The sequence below is a fragment of the Salvia miltiorrhiza genome, chromosome 1, assembly GCF_028751815.1.
Source record: "Salvia miltiorrhiza cultivar Shanhuang (shh) chromosome 1, IMPLAD_Smil_shh, whole genome shotgun sequence".
In the NCBI taxonomy this organism is placed as follows: Eukaryota; Viridiplantae; Streptophyta; class Magnoliopsida; order Lamiales; family Lamiaceae; genus Salvia; species Salvia miltiorrhiza.
Genome location: NC_080387.1, coordinates 25264022 through 25285074, shown reverse-complemented (window position 1 = coordinate 25285074; position 21053 = coordinate 25264022). Strand labels below are relative to the sequence as shown.

Below are 21053 nucleotides of genomic sequence, written 5' to 3'. Positions count from 1 at the left end.
ATTATTCGTCTGATCATAACATCATAGATTGCGAAAATATGCCATGAAAGGCAAAACATTCAACATTTCATCATAGCATGCTCTTTACATAAACATATTCATAAAACATCTTAGAACAATAACATCTTTAACACGTTGAACTACAGTTACCTTCTTTCCTTGGTTGAGCACGATGCAATGGAGTGTTGAGCGGTTCCGTATAAACCCATGTAAGTCTAAAGAATCAAACTAGACTCGACTCTTTTAGAATAAGGTTTCTAGGGCCAGAGCGAACGAACCGCTCTGATACCATTCTGTCACAGCCCGCAACCCTTAATGACAATTTAGCCGGGGTTATGACTTGGGGTGAACAATAAGAAATGGAAATGGACAATTACTTAACATTAAGGTATATGAGAATGTCACTCATAGATAAGATGCTAGGATCATATATGATCATTTGGATACTTATAAAACATACACATGAAGGAGAACTGATTAAGGTGGGTTACCCAATAACACGTGTCACAACTTCATAACATAGAGTTATTCTAATTAAAGTGTTTTGCAGCGGAAAACGTGTGAGATATACATATGAAGATGTATACTCAAGGTTACATTTCTTGAAATGTCAAAGGAACACCCGCTCAACATCATTCCATTCCATCAGCTGCTCAACCTGCACATTTAGAAATACATGCAGGGCTAAGTATAAAAATACTCAGTGGGCACATATGCCTATTATGAAATATAACATGCTTCGTAAAGATTTAAATTGTCATGCCATCATAAGCAGTACAGCAAGGGGTTTTTCGCTAAAAAGGCCCAAGCTTACTAAATTCAGTTGTGATTCTTAAAGTTCGACTGGAGTCTAAGTTCTCTTGTAATCTATCATATCTGGAACTGTGTGCCGGAGAGGTGGCCACCTCTCACGGTCACTTGACCGGCCAACCCGCTAGATGACTCACGATCACTGGTGTACACTAGCCCTGGCAGGATAGCTATCAACTGCTCAAGACCCGAATTCGATTGCATCATTGGCAAAGCCAAAGCAGATAGATATCATACTAAAATTGAAACATTTTATGGCAAGACAATAGTTGAAATAACTTTAACTCAAAGATTTTGTCATGAAATAACTTGCTTGAACGTAACATTTAAACTCATTTGATATATATGAAACTGAAATTAACAGTTAGATCATCTCATGCATTCATTCGTATAAGAGGCCTACGACACGCAGGGGATCTCTATATACGTATAGTAAAAGTAATGCCCTCCTGGATAGGCAAAGCCTGAAGATCATACACATAAAAACCTGTCTTGGGAAAGCAGCGCTAGTCCCCCTGGTCACAAAGCCTACAAGAAATTCTATTCTTAATAGGTCTCCTTGAATCTAATCTTAAGTCATGGTGTAGTGCTTAACATTCTATGATTCACTTAGTCGGTTTTCAAAATTTAATGAATAAATAATTGAAAACATTTCTCTTGAGTTAAGAACACCAACAATATTCTTACTCATCTTCCTTTAATAATTGGAATTATAAATAAAACCAATTAAATCTTAAATACTCTTATTGCAAAAATATAATGCAAATTCATGTCATGCTTGGCATATAATAAGAAATTACTTAGAATATGCACATAATAATAATAATTTAATATTATTATGAAAACTAGTCTTTGAAATAAATTAATTAAACTAATTATAAAGTGTGAAATCTAATAAATTTATTGGCTCAATAAAATAATTCAGAGCCCGAACAATTAAATAAAACGCAGCCCAGTTTATAAAAAAAGATCAGTCCAGACTAATTAAAATCATTTAAACGAGCCCAACAAAAATAGCCCCAAAACTCAAGCCCAAACTGACTTAAGCCCATTCACTTTCCTTCTATATTTTCGGCCCAACAGAAAATAAAACCAATAAAATCGGCCCATACAAAAGCCCAATTTTAGTTTGTTTTAAAACTTTGGCCCAAAGTGGAGGCCCAAATTTAAGCCCATTTATCTCTCTCTCTCTACGTTTCTTATCCCTCTCTCTTCTCCCTCACAATTTCAGATCTCTTTCTCTCTCTTCAAAGAAACACACGCACACACACACAGCTTATCTCTCCCTCGCGCCTCTCTCGGTTCAGACCAAAAACTCTCTCAAAGCTCGGCCGCCGCAGTCTGCCTTCCGGCGAATTCAAGGCTGGAAGGCTGCCGCCTCCATCTTCCTCGATCTCCCTCATCAGAACACACACAAATACTCCGCCCCTTTCCAGCCGGAACCCACCGCCGCGGCTCTCTCTCTCTCCGACGAAACAGCGGAGTCCGCCGCAGTCTCCCTCTCATCTTCTCCTCCGGCGACTATAGCCTCCAAGCCGCCGCCTCATCTTACTCTCTTCGCCCGTCCTCGGCCGAGCAGCTGCAGCAGAGTCGCTGCTATGCCCTAGTCCACTTTTCCCAAATCCACCGATTCCCGGCGACCGCTCCGCCACACGTGACGCCGCCGAGCTCAGCCCGAAACCCCTAATTTCCATCGCCTCCTCTCTTTTACTTGCGCCGGACGGACAACAGCGATGAGCCGCCCCCGACCGCCGTATCACTCCCCTGCCTCGGCCGGGCAGTAGCAGCTTTCGTAGCCACCACCACCGCCATCCGTCGACCCTCTCCAGACCCGGCTCACACACCCAACAAACATATAGCATTCTTCTTCTTCTCTTCTATTTACTAATACAGTTTTTCTTAAAAGCATTTGTGTATATGTAAAACTTGTGAAAAGCTATTCCAAAAATTCATGTATGTGTTTCTTTAACATGGGCTGCTGATTTAGTAAAATATACATAAGCTTATATATATATATATATATATATATATATATATACACACACACACGAATATATGAAAGATGAAAGCTTGCTGATAGATTTGTGGAACTAAAATATATCATGCTTGTGTATAAGAAGTGAGTGACATTCTATTCAATTGCTTGATATACAAGATGAGTTAAAGGTGTAACCTTTAATAGAATCGGTTGGGTTTGTGCGGCTGGAAACTGGAATGGTTTGGCTGCTTAAGAAACTTGGGTCAGGCTGCGTTGTTGTCATCTGATCTTGGTTGAAGTTTGGTGTTTGATTTGCTACTGTAAAACTGGACCTCACTGAATCGATTTTTGCACTTGAGTCTTTTCTCTTTTTTTTTTTAATTGTGAGAAGGAGTTCTGTTGAATGGTGAGGATGCTAAACTGAGAGGGTTGTGCTTGGATTAAGCAGAGGAGTAGAGAGCCTTAGGCATGGCTTTTGCAGGGAGTTGGTGGTGGGAGTGGGTAGTGATGTTAAGTGTTGAAAGAGAGGCTACTTTTAAGGCATGGTAGCATAGATAGGAAAAATTAGTTGTGGAAAAATGTCAAATTAATATGGCGCATTTGATTTGGCAGAAAAGTTGGGATTGTACAGCCTGACTTTTGGGCTGGAATTGGGCTGTAGAGTGGGCGGCTATGAGGCATAGGGTGGGCGGCTATGATTGGACAATTTAAATCCCTCAGGATAAAATTGTCGAAACTGTAATACTACTTCAGGGTTTGCTAATTAAAAGCTCGTGAAAATGCTTGAATGCTAAATTAAATAAATATGCAATGCATATAAATTTAATAACTAAATTTACAAATGCTTTTGTAAATCATTTTTGTTGGAATTAAAATAAATTCTTTTTCTCAATCCGGCGTGAATCATCTTAAATCTAAGTTTAAAATTTACTCTAAATTTAGCTAGGGAAAAGCGGGGCGTTACATAAATAAAGTGAGTTGGTGGAGAGAGAGATAAATAAATTGAAATTTGTAAAAGTAGGTATAGAGAGAGTAAGTGGTGGCCCATTAGTTAATTAGTCTCTTAATTATTTACCCAAAAATGAATGAGACATTTGTAATGATACATGCCATTATGAAAATTGAGACATTTGTAATGGGACAGAGAGAGTATATCAAATTAAAGATCACAACAAAAAATTTAATTTGATATACTATTTTGTGTAAACATTGAATTTAAAATATAAAAGTCATATCTATTCAAAGATTATTTTCGCATACACTAACTGCCAATTGAGTATTGGAACCCACAGGTGATCTCCGGGATTGGACGGTATTTGGGTCATCCGTTGAAGATTGATGGAGCGACGGTGGGGCGCGACTTTGGGCAATTTGCACGCATTCTAGTTGAAATGGATATGTCTCACAATCCCCATTCTTCTCTTCTGATTGACGGTGGGGATATTTCTTTTTATGTTGAATTTGTCTTCGAAAATTTACCGCTCTACTGTTATAGTTGCAAAATAACTGGTCATGCCCAGGATACTTGTCGGAAAAACAGACGCGTAGAGCCGGCTTCTAAGATTGACTCTACGATTGATGAAGGCGTGCCTGAACTACCAAATCCGAAGCCTGCCTCTAAGACACTGCCTGGCAAAGAGTGGCACGTTGTTGAGAGGGGAAAGAAGCAAGTTGCCTCAACGGATCTGGCAGCAGGAGCGCAACAGCGTTCTCCGGGGAATTCTTTTGCTCTGCTATCGATGGAAGGGCAAGAACTACAGCAAGAGCAGCAACAACTCCAGGTTGATTCGGCGGTTCAGGAGCTGCGGCCTTATAGTCCTGATTCGTTAGCTGCGGCGACAGTTCCGGTTGACAAGGGGATGATATTCAGCAGGCTGGGAGCGATGAGGAGGTGGACGAGGATCTTCAGGTTGAGATGCCGGATGGAAGTGCGGCTGAGATTGTTACTACTAAGGTTGCTTTGGGGAATGACATTACTTCCTCAAATTTGGCCCTTAAGGCTTCGGTTCATGAGAAAAGCAGCGGGAGTGAGGATGTTATCGAGAGACCACTCGCAGCAGCTGGCCTGGCTTCTCATGATGGCAAGGATTCGTCCACTACTACGACGGATGATATTGCTAGTCGTCTTTGTAGGTTAGAGGAGCAAGTTAGCCAGGGCATGCAAATGCTCGCTGACAATGTGACGCCTAAGCGACGGGGCCGTCCTCCGAAGGGGATGGAACGTCCACGTGTTCCATAGAGTTCGGAAGATAATATAAAAAATTGCCTCAGGAATGCAGTGGAAATGGGCTATAAGCCGAGGGACTTTGTCATTGATCATGACAGAAGTGCTAGTATGAGGTTATGAATAATATCGCCAACGGTAGATGGGTAGATGAAATGGAGTTGCACAAACATCACACAAATATGGAATTTCCTTTTTATTAGTTAGTTGTGTGCGTAGGGTGCTGAAGCCTTTCAGGCTTTTGGAGTTCTCAATTCGTTGTTTTTTCTTGAACTCTTTTTTGAGTCTCGATCTCCTAGTCTGCGTCTTTGTGCTTTCATGAGATCCTTTTTTCTTTTTTCTTTTTTCTTTTATATAAAACCGCAGTTTAATAATTCAAAGATTATTATTTTTTTAAGAAAAAATTATCCTCTCTCATCTTTTTGAATAAATCTATTTTTTATTTTTTAATTCTTTTTTATTTTTATTTAAAAAAAATTATTTTATACTATTATTTTTTATTTTTCATAATATCAATTTTTATTGTTGTAAATTTCTATTTATTTTTATATCCAATTTAAATATATTTAATTAAAATGATATAGTTTTTTATATTTATAATTTTTTATTAATAATTAAATTACATCAATTTTATATATATAAAGAAACATAAAATGTTACTATTATTGAAAAATCCAACGGTGACATGTTCGTCTGTTCGATACATAAAGACGTTGGTTGAATTATGGGAATGCATAAAAAAAAGAGAAAAGAAAAGGAGAAATGGTTATTCCCCTTTGTGACAGACAGAAACAAAAAAACACAGGAAAGAGAAAATGTGACTTGTGAAGAAAAGCAGCTGTAGTTGGTCGCTGGTGTTATTGCTCCTTCCTTCTATCTATCTTTTTCTTTTTCATTTTCATTTTCATTTTCATTTTCATTTTTACTTGAAAAGAAGAAAGGGAAGTTGGAGTTGTTCATCCATCTCCATTGTGCAGATCAACGTGGGCTGAGTTCGATCCGTGTCGACTCAGTGCTGAATCGCCGTTGGGATGTTGACTCGCCAGTGAGAAAAGGGGCGGCGAGACACTGAAATGTCGGCTCCGCTTCCCGCATTTGAACGCCCGCGTAATGTGAACTCGAACACGGTAAATTTTTGCCTTTGCCGTTAGTTTTTGCAATCTAAGGAAGTTTATTGCGTGCGTTGAACGGAAAGGCAAATGTTGGATGTTCTTTTTCTAGTCAAGTAATTGTCAAAGCGAAGTTTAAATTGACTAAAGGAAAGTGAATTTCAGTATATAATCTCTTTAATCTTCGAAATTTGGTTTGGGAGTTGCTGAGATCAATTTAATTCCTGAAGCTTTGGATTTGGAGTGTTTAATTTTCTGGGGGTGATGCTTTCTTGATGTTTCTCAATGTCTTTTTTGGATGAATTGCAGATATTCAAGAGCGGGCATCTGCTCATCTCTTCCAAAGGTTAGAATTTCATACACAACAACTTTAAGAAAGAGTTATTCCGCCTTTCCTTGCCATTGGAGTGTGATTTGATATCGACGACTTGCAATCTTCGAAGTCTGTGTGCTTGCATCCAATTCTAATGTTATGTCTCTACATTCGGAACACATTTATTCTCTATGTTTGTCTATTTTTTTCGTTCTTTTTTGGATGCAGGACATTGGTAAGGAAAAGGTAATATAAGTCATAGGAAGCTAAATTTCATGACATTTAATGTTTGAATACAATGTAGTATCAAGAAGAGCAATGAATTGAATAAGCACAATAGGTGATTATGTCTGAACACATTTTTTTGTAGTTCCCTTTGAACCCATGAAGAAAATAGTCCATCCATAGTATTGCTGACATCCAATATAAAAAAGATAACCTTGCTAAAACGCAATGCGTTACATAATTGATTTTGATACAATACAGTTCATGTGCATTATAAATTTATATTTGTGATATTGCGATAAATTTCTTAAATTTTTATGCATGTTATTCCTTGTCCATTTAATTTTCTAGTGTGATATATCAGCTTGTTGTGCTGACTTCAGAACTAACTTAGGTTTTACAATGGGGGCAAATAACTTAGTTACATTTATGATGTGGTAAAGAGAAGGTGCATGCTACATGCGAGAAGTCAGACGTGTAATATGGATTCTCTATCTTATCTGGGACGATGAGCAAGAGGGTGAACATAAATTGTTTAATGGAAATTTCAAAGAAAGTTAATCTACAATTGTTTTTATTATTTGCTTTGCGTTCACCCTACCCTAGTTGAGAGGGTTAGAAAACAGTTTTTACAACTCTGGTATCTATGCAAAATAACTACTCCCTCCGTCCCTCAAACATCTTCCTAAGGGAGGGTGACACGGGTTTTAATAAAAGTTAGTTGTGTATTTGATGAGTGGAGAATGGGTCCTACAAAGTGAAGATTCTAAGGGTAATAGTTAGTGGAATTATTTCCAAAAATAGATTTGGAAGATGTTTTGGGGACGAACCAAAATGGAAAGAAAGGAAGATGTTTGAGGGACAGAGGGAGTATACAACATGGATAATATCCAGTACAACTTTGTGCCACTTTTTGTAGCGGAACTCAAACAGGGTTCGTCACAATGTAGGAAAGTTAATGTACCTCTTGTTTGGGTATCCATATGTTCTTACTTTCTGGTTTTCTTTTTTTCTAAGTCAAACCAAAATATTTTTCAAAATTAATCCTACTTTCAAAACGGTCATTATGATGTGTTTAATGTCTTTCATTATTTTTTTGGATTACATGCATTTGACTTACAAGAATGGATCAGCCTTAGCTTACTAAGTGACCAATGTGTTTCTTTCTGATATGTGTGCTATATGATAATGTGTTACAATAAAGAATGGACCAGCCTTAGTTTTTACCATTCTTTTCAACTAATACAAGAATAACTACTTATTTGTTTTATTTTTAATGCCTTTCTTTCCTCTGCCACTTAATACCTCTTGCAGGGTTAGGATGGAAGTCTTGGAAGAAGCGATGGTTTATCCTTACCCGCGCCTCTTTGGTTTTCTTTAAGAATGACCCTGTTAGTTCTATTTAGATTCCTATTTTTCTCATTCATCATGTTATGGAAATTGAGAAGAAGTCTCAAATTACGATTTGCTTGGATTTTAGTTTTGTTGAATTTGACTTATCAATATCATGAACTTCACTTTCCATGTAGAGTGCACTTCCACAGCGTGGCGGTGAAGTAAATCTAACTTTGGGTGGCATTGATTTGAATAATTCAGGGAGGTAGTGAGTTATTGTTCTTTCCTTTTCTGTTGCTGTTTCTTGTTTCCCTGCTATGTTAATAATCTCTTTCGATGTGTAGTGTTGTAGTTAGAGAGGACAAGAAATTGCTGACTGTGTTGTTCCCCGATGGACGTGACGGTCGAGCATTTACTCTTAAGGTGCATAAAAGATCATAGATTCATTCTTTATCTTCTTGCTAGTTGAACCTTTTCTCCAATAAGTGGACGGATCCCTCCCAATGGAGTTCATCAGTATGTAGCTTGTTAGATAATTAGCCGTTCTCTTTTCTTCTATTTCAATATTTCAGGCAGAGACTTCTGAGGATTTGTATGAGTGGAAGACAGCCCTTGAGCATGCTCTTGCACAAGCACCAAGTGCTGCTCTTGTGATGGGACATAATGGGATATTTAGAAGTGATACAAATGATACAACTGAAGGCTCGTTTCATCAATGTCAGTACCTATTGTACCTTCTTCCTTGTTTATCAACTACCACTGTTTTGGAGCTATAACAGAGGTCCCTTGACCCCTTTTATAGTACGATAGTGATGTTTATAGTCCTGTTTTGGATGGACATCCTAATGGGATCATATACAATCCAGGGAGAGAAAGACGGCCAATTAAATCGCTGGTTGTCGGACGCCCAATTTTGCTTGCGCTGGAGGATATAGATGGAGGCCCATCCTTCTTGGAAAAAGCACTTAGGTTTCTTGAGAAGTATGGTAAGACTTTATTTGTCTTCTTAAAATGTCTAGAGTATTTGCCTATGAACTTGATTATCTTGAGAACTTGATCTCGATAGAGTTTCAGGATGTGAGCTTAGATATGTTGTAAAATACATTCACTTATAAAAACAATTCACTTATGATGCAGAATTTCTTCTTAATCTATCTTGAGAGTTCATTGATATGATGTGAAATACATTGAATAGGAAATAAAGTTGAAGGAATTCTGCGGCAGTCTGCAGATGTTGAAGAAGTGGAGCGAAGAGTTCAAGAATATGAACAAGGTTTTTTCATCATTCATAGTTATGTGATTTAGGAGACTTGTTTCTTTCCTTTGCTCTTACGAGTGCAACAAAACAATTGCTTTCTTTGATCATAAAGCAGATAGAGGTTAATTAGTTCGGATAGTTCAAACTTTCCAGTTTCTGAATTCATATTTGCAAAAGTAAAAGCGTTGTTTGCTTTTTATCTCATAAACGCTTGGACAACCTGAATATCATGTCTAGTTCATGCTTGTAAAGAGGACTCAGAATCATAGTGTAGGAAAAACCAGAGAAACCTCTAGTTGTAGAATTGATCTATCAAGATTATAGCAGATAACTTCTGTGTATCCACATATGGAGAACATATTTTTAATTATAAATCTGTGGACAAGTTATTGCCCTTCCTGGCTTCCTCTAAATGTATAACGACTTGTGCAGCTTTTGCAAAGTAGGTTGCCTTTAATTTATATCTTAGTTTGGGATGAAATCTTCATACTAGGAAACTGTAACTTCTCCCATAGTAGGAACACGTTACTTAACCTGCTTAATCCTTGCCTAGTTCTCAGCTTAAGTAAAAACTCTTTTAATTAATATGACATGCATACCAATGGGAAGGCTTCTTGTTTGTAGGCAAGAATGAATTTGGTCATGATGAGGATGCTCATGTCATTGGCGACTGCGTTAAGGTTGGGTTGTCTATTCGGTAACTAATTCTTGATTTTGTACTTTGTGAAAATGACAATTTCTGAAGTTTGGTCTCCTTCAGCATGTTCTTAGGGAGCTACCTTCATCTCCTGTTCCTGCATCCTGCTGCACTGCTTTGTTGGAAGCCTATAGTAAGTTCTTCTGTGTTGTGGGAATGTTTGTGCCAAATCCCCAATCTGATGTGCTTGCTTATCAAGCCAAAATCTTCTTCTGTTTGCTGGCGTTTTCATTAACTTGATTTCCTTATGGCTGTCTTCAGAAGTTGACCGCACGGAGTCACGGGTGAATGCAATGCAAACTGCTATTCAAGAAACATTTCCTGAACCCAATAGACGCCTCTTACAGAGGTATGCATCTCCCCACATTTACTCAGAAAAGCAATGCGTGTAGTTTTAGACATTTTTAATATATGTGGCTCATTTTTCACTTCGTGGTGCAGTTTGACACCAAAACCAAACCAAGATAAACTGCAAAATACGATTCGGTGATTTTATGAAACCAAACCAAAATGCATTAGTACAAAACTGAACCAAATCAAACCATAATACAGTTTGGTTTGCAGTTTACAATTTTTTTTGTTCCTACTTAATAGTAATAAACAATCAAATATCTATTAATTTTCTTTTCATCTCATGTTTTAAACTTTAAAGTTCATGAGCATGAATCCTGATGTTTATAAATTAACAGAACAAAAAATATATGAATATATAGCATAAGTTTTATTTTTGAACTTTTTTTTTTAATCAAATGTTCTAAACTCTAACCTTTATATGTTAGAAATAATAATAATAATAATAATAATATATTAATTATAGCTATAGCTATAGCTCTAATCATAATATGGTTTACGGTTTGATTTGAATTACTTTTTTTTGAAAAACCAAACCTAAACTGTACCATAATTTGTCAAAAATATTACCCACTGTACATTTAAAACCATAAAACAAACCAAACTGCACAAATACGGTTTGTTCTGGTTTGGTTTACGGTTTAAACTGTTCCGTGAACACCCCTAGAAAAACTCTTTATTGTTGAAGTTTCCTCATTTTCCCGTGGTAGACTGTCTACAACTCCCATGCTTGGAAGATAACCTCGAAAGACAAAAAAATCATATAACAAATTATTAGTCTTGGACACTGGAAAATTCTTTCTGGAAAAGCTTCATCCTTTGTCCAGACTCAATACTTCATTCCATCAGCCGATGTGCTATTTTTACATTTTGGAACTGAATGTAAAAATGGAAAGGATGAGAGATAGACTTTGAAATATGAATAAACCAGCTAAATGAAACATAGCTCAACTAGTTCTTTCTTTCATATTGCTTTTACTACATAGCCCAACTAGTTCTCCTTTCATATTGCTTTCACATTGGTAAGATTGCCTCATTGTCTGCCTATTACATGCTGCAAAGTTGTATGTATGTGTATGTCTAAGAGAGTGAAATAGATTATTGTAATGTTGTAATAAGACCATGTGAAGCAGGATCAACATTTATACATTTAAATATGAAGTATCCTGCTATTGCGAGCTTTAAGCTGATGTTTTTCTTAAACTCTTTCTTCAATCTCTCATTTGATCGTTGTTCTCTGTTTGCAGAATTCTCAAGATGATGCATACAATTTCCTCTCATGCTTCAGAGAATCGGATGACTCCATCTGCAGTTGCTGCTTGTATGGCTCCGTTGCTCTTGCGACCACTTTTAGCTGGGGAATGCGAAATAGAGGATGATTATGATACTAATGGAGATAACTCTGCGCAGCTTCTTGCTGCTGCCAATGCAGCTAATAATGCCCAAGCAATTATTACTACGCTATTGGAGGAATATGATAATATTTTTGATGTATGTTCTAGATCATTGCTATTTTTCACATTTGCTTACTTCCTGGCTGATGTTTTATCTGAATGCCATACATTTCTAATTTCTAGTATAGAAAAATGTCTTGCATTCACCTTCTCTGTCTATAAACTTGTATTTTTATTTTCTTGTTAATCTGGCAATATTAAACTTAGAGAAATCCAGTTAGATGCTGATATCTTTAACTCAGCATTCTTGATTAGTTTTGTGAAGTCATCGCATGCTGGGAAAGCTCAAGCCCAGTATTAAAAAAATGTTCTGGCTTGTTTGACTTCAGCTGAATGGTGGTTACACAATCATATTCAGTCATTCAGCTATATCACAGTATAGGGAAATTTTTGGTGGCCTTTCTGTCAGCATACTCTTCTAATTTTTACAGTTTGTAATACTGACGCAAGTCCTTATCATGACTATAATTTTCAATAGTATATGAAAGAAACATGATTGAATGAATTAGATTTTAGAGGAGTTATTTCCCATATGTTGGTTGACACAGGGATCTTAGTTGCTGCTTTTTGTTGGTGGACAGTACTGTTATCATTTGCTTGCTCTATATGCTATATGCCAGATAGTTCATTTTTCTTGGCTACTTTCTTGAAGATAACATTTTGATGCCTTTTCAGGATGATAGTCTGAACAGATGTTCAATGTCCGCGGAATCTCAAACTGATACTAGTGGAAGTGAAGATTCAAGCGATGATGAACATCCAGACATAAAGGTCAATGGTTATCATGATGCTGAAAATGAAGTTGATCCTGAAGCTGACTACGATCGTGAACGTAGACACAGTGGGAAGTTAAGTGAAAGCAGTGGCTCTGCCAGTGATCTGTATGATTATAAGGTTTTCTCTCCCTCCCTCTCCAACTGTGGCTCTTCCTCAATTCCAGCATGCTATCATATTCTAGGCATTCTTAGACTTAAAGCACTGCCATTTTTAGTATTGATATGGCTATTAATTATTTTCCAGTAATGATTTAAGAATGCTTTATCTTTTTATGGTGATAACTTTGCTGGAATCTGGAGTCTTGCTTAGATTTTGTCTCACCTTCTTGTGTCTAAGACTACGGAAAAAAAAACACCCAAAGGCATAAACCAGCTTACAGCTCACTGTTACTTCTATCAGTATAATTATTGACAAAACAACAAGCTTTAAGTACTTTAAATAGATGCAAAAAGATGCATTCAAATTGCAGAATTAGTTCAAACTGCACTCAAAGGTAGGGAATTTCCCATTTTTTCAGGAACTTCTATACCAGAATGTGGAGATTCATAAAGGATAAATAGACCCAAGTCGTGCATTTATAAAATTCCATTTACAGATAAAAAATTAAAATATGATTAAGAGAATTAATTGTATAAGTGATAACAGTAGTAATGGATCAAGAAATAACTTACAGAGAGGGATGGGAGATGCTAAAGCTGAGAGTTAATATTTGAAACTCCATGAGAATGTAATTCATGTTCAGTTATTTAAAAGAGCATAGATTTTAAATTATGTTTGACTACAAATTTAAGCCCTTTGTGAGAATTACTTTTTTCAGAAACTTGTCCGAATAACTTAGCAACCCTGCTAGTCTCTTATCATCCTCTTTCATTGCATAGGACAAGTTGAGAATGTTAAAATAAAACATAGGGGCTGGAATTATACACGGAGTGAATGCTTACTAGATCTTTCTAGTCATGGCATTAAGTTTGATTATTACATGAATATATTTAGAGTTATTTAATATTGAAATCTGATATCGTCTTTCCCCACTGTTACATTACGTAACTTGTCTACTTACTTAAACAAATAAACAACTATGAATATTACTCGCACTGACAAAGTTGTTACTTCTAATTTGTTTCTCATAAACTGTAGTTTTATTTATTTTTGTTTCACATGGTTTCTGACTCGATATATAATTGGTGCATTTTTAAGAACTGCTTGCTAAATGTGTTTGATTGCATTTGTTATGATCAGGCCATTGGGAATAATGATTCAGATGATGGATCTCCCTTGCATAATCGTGCTTTAGCAACTGTAAATGTAAACTCCGACTCTAGACCTCTAGCTGCAACTGGTCTTTCAGTTAGTGAGCAACTTGACCAACAGAGGACGGTATGTGAAAATGCGATTGATGCCTCTTCTGATATACTCGGTAATGAATCACAACGATCTATGGGAGATATATTGTCTTCTATGGATCAAGAGCTGCATCAATCTACTCCTGGACATGACATGCTAGCGGATAAGCCAATGCCCAAACTTTCCAGTCTCAGTGCCAAGAAATCAATGTTCTGGGGGAAGAAAAATGTAAGTTTTTCCTTTTATTATGTAAGGGAACCTTTGAGACTAAAATGGCTAGGGTGGATGGAGACAACACTCTTCAAATCTAACATTTGGTGTGGTTATGGTTATGGATTAATGAAACTTCTGCACATATTTTAATTGGGTCATCTAACTTTGCATAAACAGTCAGTACCATTCATAATATAACAGAGATGTATTCTAATTCTTTCAATCTGTCATACTTGCCTGCTAACCAATTCACTACTTCAGTTTTGGGGTTTATTCTTTTTGTTATGGCTATATGTATGTAGACAGATGCTTATGTGTTGGTCATAATTTCCCAGCATGCATTGCTGGTGAAACATTTATTTCCCTTTACAATGATTTTGAGATGTTGAAATGCTCTTCGCCCTCTTAATATCTTGTTCTGTTACTGTACATGTACTGTAATTCAAACTAAAAGATTAAGATTTTCGTCATGTGGCGAAGAAAAGATCACATTTAGTTAATTTGCGTTGTAATTTTTTTTAAATCTTCTTGGAATGATATGTTGTGCTATTTCCTATGAATAATTTGTTAGGTTGTCAAGATCCAAAATTTTAGAGAACAGTTTGTAATACATAAATTCTCTTTTGGGTCCATTTCTTATATTTCTTATGTTGCTTAAGTTCATCAATGTTGTCTACACAATAAAGATATTTGGACTGGATTGACTGTTAAATTGACGACATATAAATACGGATTTTTATTATTCCAAGCATGACTATCAGTAAATGCTTTTTTTCCATCTATATAAAAAAACTAAATCATTTTATTATTCATTTGAGTAATTTGAGTTTCCATTGATCGATTGGAGTTGGGCCTGCCCATTTTTTTCTGTTTTTTCAGGCCAGAAAAACTCCTTCAACAGAGTCAATTAGTTCTTCTGGCGAAGAAGAGTAAGAATTTCTCCCTATTTTGCTTGGTTTGTAACCTCAAACCGATCGTTCTAGGTGGCTTTTTGGTTGTTGGATTTGAGTGGATTTTCAACAACTTGATGTTTCAAATACTTCTGATTCTTTATTGTTTTTACTGTCTCCCTCTTAATGGATCTTTTATATCTGCCTTTCTTTTTAGAAAAAAGTTAAAATGGGTAGCCTGTTTGCACGTAGAGTCAGAGTGGCAAAATTATTTTATTTCTTTTCAGGTGTTTGAGTCATTTTCATTTTTAATATCTTTCACATAAATTTTATATTCCTGCATGCTGCATCACATGGGTTGTGTACATTGGAAAAAGGAAGATGTATGGTGATTCAATTTTATAATGGCTACAATTTGATATGCATATACAGGTTGTAGTATGTGAAGGGAAAGAGAGATGCTCCTTCGCATATTTTGACTTCAAAAACCAAAAATTTCATTTATTTGCTAAAATAGGGATCTTGACTTTTCTCTCTTACAAACATCACTTCGAAGATGCATGTGTTAAATCTAATGCTCTCTATGTCTGTCTACAAATGAAGAGTTCATCATCCCCCTCTGCAAAATTGCAGGAACACTCCATTAAAAATTATTGTTGCTGATGCTTTCCAAACTTCATTTTTTTGTTGTGGTATCTATTAGTAGTTTATTGTCATGTTTAAGTTCAGTTTTTTTGTTAATAGGCTGGCCATCCAGAGATTGGAGACTGCAAAGAATGATCTGCGTCAGAGGATTGCAAAAGAGGTAATTATTAGTTTTAGAGAGTGTCTGTGCCTTAGACCATCTCCAATGGAGACGGCAAATTGGCGCTGAGCGCTATTTTGAAGCAGAAATGCACTCCAACCATGCACTATTCTGTAGTGCCATTTTGGTGCAATGAACAATGTTGTGTTATCTATAGCGCAACACTATTCATTGCTCTATTTTTCCCCCCTTTTTCTCTCTTTTATGCGTTGTTATTATCATTATTATTATTAGGGATAATTGCATGTAATATCATCAACTATAATAAAATTCCATTTTTCCCATAATTTCTCAAAATTCCATTTTTTACCATAAAACATAAAAGTCATCCATTTTTCCCATTTTCCTACTTTATGATAATAACAAAACAACCCCACAGATATGCAAAATATTACATCAACCCCCACAACTTATTCTTTTCAGTTAAAACACCCCAATGAGTATTCTTCAACTTTTAAAATCGTGGGAAATTTGGAACGAACTTTCATTTCGTGGTAAATTTTGGAAAATTTAGAATTCGTGGGAAAAATGGAAATTTGTCATAGTTGGTGATATTATACGAAACTGTCCCTTATTATTATTATAAATTTTAGTATTTATTTCCATTAATTACTACAAATTTCACCTATTATAGTATTAATGAAGAATAAACTATGGAATATTCTTTTTTTGCTGTATAATAGACTGTTGGAGATGAAATTGAAATTTCTGCGTTATTTAGTTAAAGCTTCTGTATTAATAGCTTCAACTGCTGGAGATGCCCTTAATGACTAGATAATTTGGATTTAGGGTCTAACTTTTATCTATCTTAGGCAAGAGGAAATGCAATTTTACAAGCTAGCTTGGAGAGAAGAAAGCAAGCTTTGCATGAGCGTCGGTTGGCACTTGAACAAGATGTGAGTGTTTTTCAATCCTTTTTTTACTGTCTGCTTTATATGATTCATATTCCATAGCCAAATGGTGTGAACCTAGCCTCTCCCATAACCAAACTTTCTTATTCAAGTTACCATGAAGATAATTCTTTTTCTCACTAGATGTCTACAATAATACATAGTCATTTGGTCTCATTTTAAAAGACTATAGACCTGTAGATGCTGTCCATTTTCATTCCCAATTCTATAATAATGACTGCTAAAATGGTTTTTAGTGCACTATGAACTACAATGACAAATACATGATTCTTGCGGCAGTATATAGTTTTGTCTTTGGCATCTTAAATTTACTTGTAGAATATATGCATAATTCCTATTTGCCACTTCATCGTGTACTTCATTTTTCTGGCATCTGCTGCACAGACTGGTCTGTCATGTTATGCTGACTTTGCCTCTTCTCACTGCTAGGTAGCAAGGCTGCAAGAACAGTTGCAAGCTGAGAGAGACTTACGAGCAGCTCTTGAAGTTGGCTTAAGCATGTCATCTGGCCAGTTTTCTGGCACCCGCGGCATGGATTCAAAGGTCTGTGTTAACTCCTTTTGTGTTCCTAAGCTTATAGATAGTCTAGATGCTAAAAAACGGTTGTTCCCTGTAAAGACGAGGGCTGAGCTTGAGGAAATAGCTCTTGCTGAGGCAGATGTAGCCAGATTGAAGCAGAAAGTTGCTGAGCTTCACCATCAGCTAAACCAGCAGCGTCAGCATCACTATGGCTCTCTTCCAGATGTAAATGATTGTTATCAACAAGCTCCAACTCAAAGTTTGCCGCAGTGAGTCAAAATCCTATTGTGGCGTTGGTGATATGTTTATAAATATGGTGTGAATCAACAGCTAATATGGATGAACAGATTCTTCTGAAAAAACCTAGATAAACTAACTAAAGAATGCCTGATATTTGACTGCTTTCTGCTAATCTAGTAGGGAGGGATAATTTGCTTGAAGTCTTTTACTTTCATATAAAATCCCAACATTCATGATTGGTACTTAATGCAGAAAGCATTTCCAACAAGATTTTGACACAACACTTGCTGTTTGTAACCACGAAAGGAAACAAAGGACCGAGGTGACTCCTTCTCCTTAATAGCTTGCAGTGCTCTTTTTTTATTCTCTGTTACTTTTTTAAGTTTCTATTCTCCCTTATGTCCACCATTCTCTTTCGGTTCCTGCATTTTCCTTTCTGTTTTGACTTACTTTACCAGTATTCTCTTTTTGGCCGGTCGTGCCTTTGAAAAATTACCATTGGAGTTTAGTGTCAACCAGAAAATCTTTCTGTGGCACAAATTTTCACTAATCATAATCCATCTTGATAGATGCATGTTTTTGAAAAATAATGCACTCCCATGTATTTTTCAAGCCTCCTGCCATGTAATATCAAGTAAAACTTTCATAAAATGGCATTTCTTATGAGACCATTCAATTTCAATTTTTGTTTTCTTTAACTAGAACCATATTTCACTTCTGTGATGTGATGAAGCCCAAAAATATTAGTCACTGTCATAATTATATCTTATTAATCTTCTCATGCTACTTCAATTTGGAATGGTCTGCAGGAATCGACAGACCTGAGAAATATCAAAGGACCATTGTCAACATCAGGAGTCAGTAATAAGCAGGCTTCTTGGAAGCCATTTGTGGAATCGACAAAGCCGAGCGATTCTAAAAATGGTGAAGCATCCACAAGCTTATCCACCAACAATCTATGTGCTGTTGATTCTGCATCTCTGCCCTCTACTTCTAAGATGGCTGAGGTAAGAATAGATCTATTTTGGAGTTTCATTTTCCTTTTGGTTATCTGAAAAGCAAAGGAAGTAAGATTTTACGAAATTTGGGGGTCTTTTACTGCATCAATTAGAGAGAACACGGATATTGTTATTCAGTTATCTTCAAACAATCCAAGGTTTGCGGATATAAGTTAAATTACTCATTTTGAAACTCAAGGTTCTGAGTAATTTATAGACATTTTGTATAAGAAAGTTCATCCCTAATTGTCTTACATAAAGCAATACAACAATTAGAGGTTCCATCTATCTGTTAAAGTGGTGAGCATAATCTTCTTGTCTTTTACGTGATGTTCTTGTTTGATTGAAATGAGTGATGCTTGGATCCATCCAATATGTACAGGTGGTGGAATATCCTCGAAATCCAACAGCAGCATCGTCGACATTGGTAGAATTGACAACGCGGTTGGACTTCTTCAAGGAGAGGAGATCGCAGCTGATGGAACAACTCCACAAGCTGGATTTAAACTATGGATCCATGCCTCACGATTTTGTGTATAAACTTTCTTCTCCTCCTTGGAACTAACTACTCAAAATGGTAAAATCCCTCTTTGTACATTCTCTTCCTCTGCTCCAGCACTTAAAACTACTACTTGTTGTATGAAAAGTAGATTTCAAGTATTTGTTGTTGGTGTGAGCTATATACATTTCATTCGATATTGCTAGTAATGCTGCAGTAGCACCACTGTAAATGTGTGATGTGAGTTGCATATTTTATGTATATCGGCATATGCAAGTCATGAAACTTTTAACAATTTATTCTGTTTTTGAAAGCATTTTTTTAAAGTTATACTCTGTCGTCCCCCAAATGATTTTAAGAAATTGATTGAGTGTGTGAGTGAAATAAGGGTTTCAAACTTTCATTATTGTTATGAGTGTGTTATGTTTAGGTACATTTATAAAAAAGAGAAATGAGTACCAGTGCGTTTATTTTGATGGATAAATTTATCATGGAAAAATGAGAGATAATAAAAATTTATGCCTTCTTTTTTCACATTTTATATAAAAGAGAAGTTTATCATTTTTTCCTTTCTTATTTTCACTTCAAAGAGGGATAATATTATCCTTCCATTTTTGGTGTGATAATATTATCCCCCTTGAAGTGAAAATAAAGAAGGAAAAATAGTGAACTTCTCTTTTGTATAAAATGTGGAAAAAGAAATGAGACATTTAAAGACATTTTTTTTTTATTATCCCTTATTTTTTTCATAATAAATTTATTCATAAAAGTAAACGCACCCTACACATTTAGGACCCGTTTGATAGGGTCTATTAGATTAGATTAATTGTATTTCTCACCTTATCACTCCGTTTGATAGCCACATTAAATAATAGTGCAGGCCCGCTAATATACCCAAGCCCGCAACAAATTCACTGTGCTACTGGGAATATGAAATCGACGCTCACCCCCAGTAATGTAATATCGAATGCACAATGAATTGAGACTACAGTATGACTTTACTTTTTTATCCTTGAACTTGAAGATTATAGAATGAAAAGAAATGATTTGAGAAATTTGGTAGCTTTGATTTTATCCCCTGCTCTTGGGCTTGCTATGTTAAGTCGTCGGTGGCGTGGGTTGTGTGTGGTGTGGTGTTGTGTGTGTGTTGGGCTGAGTCGAGCGGCGTCGGGATGGCGTCGAGCTTACTGCCGGCCATCCGGCCGAATACAGGAGAGAGGGAGGCGCCGGAGTGTGCAGAGGAGAGAGATAGAGCTATGGGACAGAGGGAGGCAGCGGCGCCTCGCCGTCGCCAAGGAGGAATGCGGAGGCGTTGATTCTCGCCGCCACTACATCGTCGGGAGAGGGTGACCAGAGGCGGCACTCCTCGTCGGGGATGATGGAGTCGCAGCGGCGCCGTTTGGTCCTATTTGTGTGTGTGCGTGTTTGATTAACTTTTTTTTTTCTTCAGAGATCCCTCGCCTCTCTGCTCTCTATTCAGGCCGGTGAAAGTCAATTACTTTTCTTGGTTGTCTTGTGAAGAAAAATGGGGTGGGGTGGGGGTGGGGGTGGGGGTTGGGGGGATGAGCTGTGAAGAAGAAAGGTTGTGAAGAAGGGGGGGGGGGGGGGGGGGGACGTGTGCTATCAACAAAAAAGTGATGGGGATTAGGGAAGTTTACACATTTCATTGTTGGTAGCTAGTTTTATTTATTTTTTCTTAAATTAAGGTTAAAAAGGTAATTTTCTAATTTAATTTTTTTTTGGGTAAATTTGTTAATTTAATCTTAAGTTATATATTGTCTATCAAACAAAAAAATTAGTTATCTCAAGGATACTATCTTATCTATTAAACACCTATAAAATATTAACAATCTCACTTAATCTATATTATTCATCTAGGTTTTACTTAGCATCCCTTATCTCATGTCAGCTATCAAACACACCCTTAAGGGACAAATAAAAAAAAGATATGAATATTTATTTCGAGGACGAAAGGAGTATATGGGTTGATGCTTGAATACAGTTAATTAGGTTTAGAAATATAGTTAAAACCTGTGGATGAAAAGAAAAGAATGCCCCTCGTAATATATTGATACTAGCGTATGATCCGTCGAAATTTGTCAG

General features: G+C 36.5%; 1 protein-coding gene and 1 long non-coding RNA gene across 6 annotated transcripts; one reads left to right on the top strand and one right to left on the bottom strand.

Moving 5' to 3' along the window:
* Positions 1 to 351: 351 nt before the first annotated feature.
* On the bottom strand, positions 352 to 3440 carry LOC131006445 (uncharacterized). Its single transcript, XR_009095526.1, has 2 exons — positions 2984 to 3440; positions 352 to 658 (listed from the first exon to the last, which is right to left on the bottom strand). It is a non-coding gene; the product is annotated as an uncharacterized LOC131006445 (long non-coding RNA).
* A 2309-nt stretch (positions 3441 to 5749) lies between these two features.
* LOC131024358 (rho GTPase-activating protein 7-like) lies at positions 5750 to 19245 on the top strand. Of its 5 annotated transcripts, none has more exons than XM_057953873.1 (23): positions 5750 to 5866; positions 5990 to 6139; positions 6431 to 6467; positions 7974 to 8050; positions 8189 to 8259; positions 8339 to 8417; positions 8567 to 8711; positions 8861 to 8980; positions 9190 to 9267; positions 9877 to 9932; positions 10013 to 10082; positions 10211 to 10298; positions 11548 to 11791; positions 12430 to 12648; positions 13771 to 14103; positions 14968 to 15017; positions 15723 to 15783; positions 16596 to 16679; positions 17124 to 17237; positions 17313 to 17482; positions 17706 to 17775; positions 18263 to 18460; positions 18834 to 19245. In XM_057953873.1, the coding sequence occupies exons 2-23, from the start codon at positions 6086 to 6088 to the stop codon at positions 19014 to 19016; spliced, it is 2601 nt and encodes an 866-aa protein (XP_057809856.1). In that variant the 5' UTR covers positions 5750 to 5866; positions 5990 to 6085; the 3' UTR covers positions 19017 to 19245. The 5 variants fall into 5 exon arrangements, with proteins under 5 accessions (XP_057809856.1, XP_057809867.1, XP_057809850.1 ...); XM_057953879.1 differs by having other exon boundaries at positions 5756 to 5868; positions 16596 to 16683; positions 17128 to 17237; XM_057953884.1 differs by having other exon boundaries at positions 5750 to 6139; positions 10214 to 10298.
* Positions 19246 to 21053: the final 1808 nt, after the last annotated feature.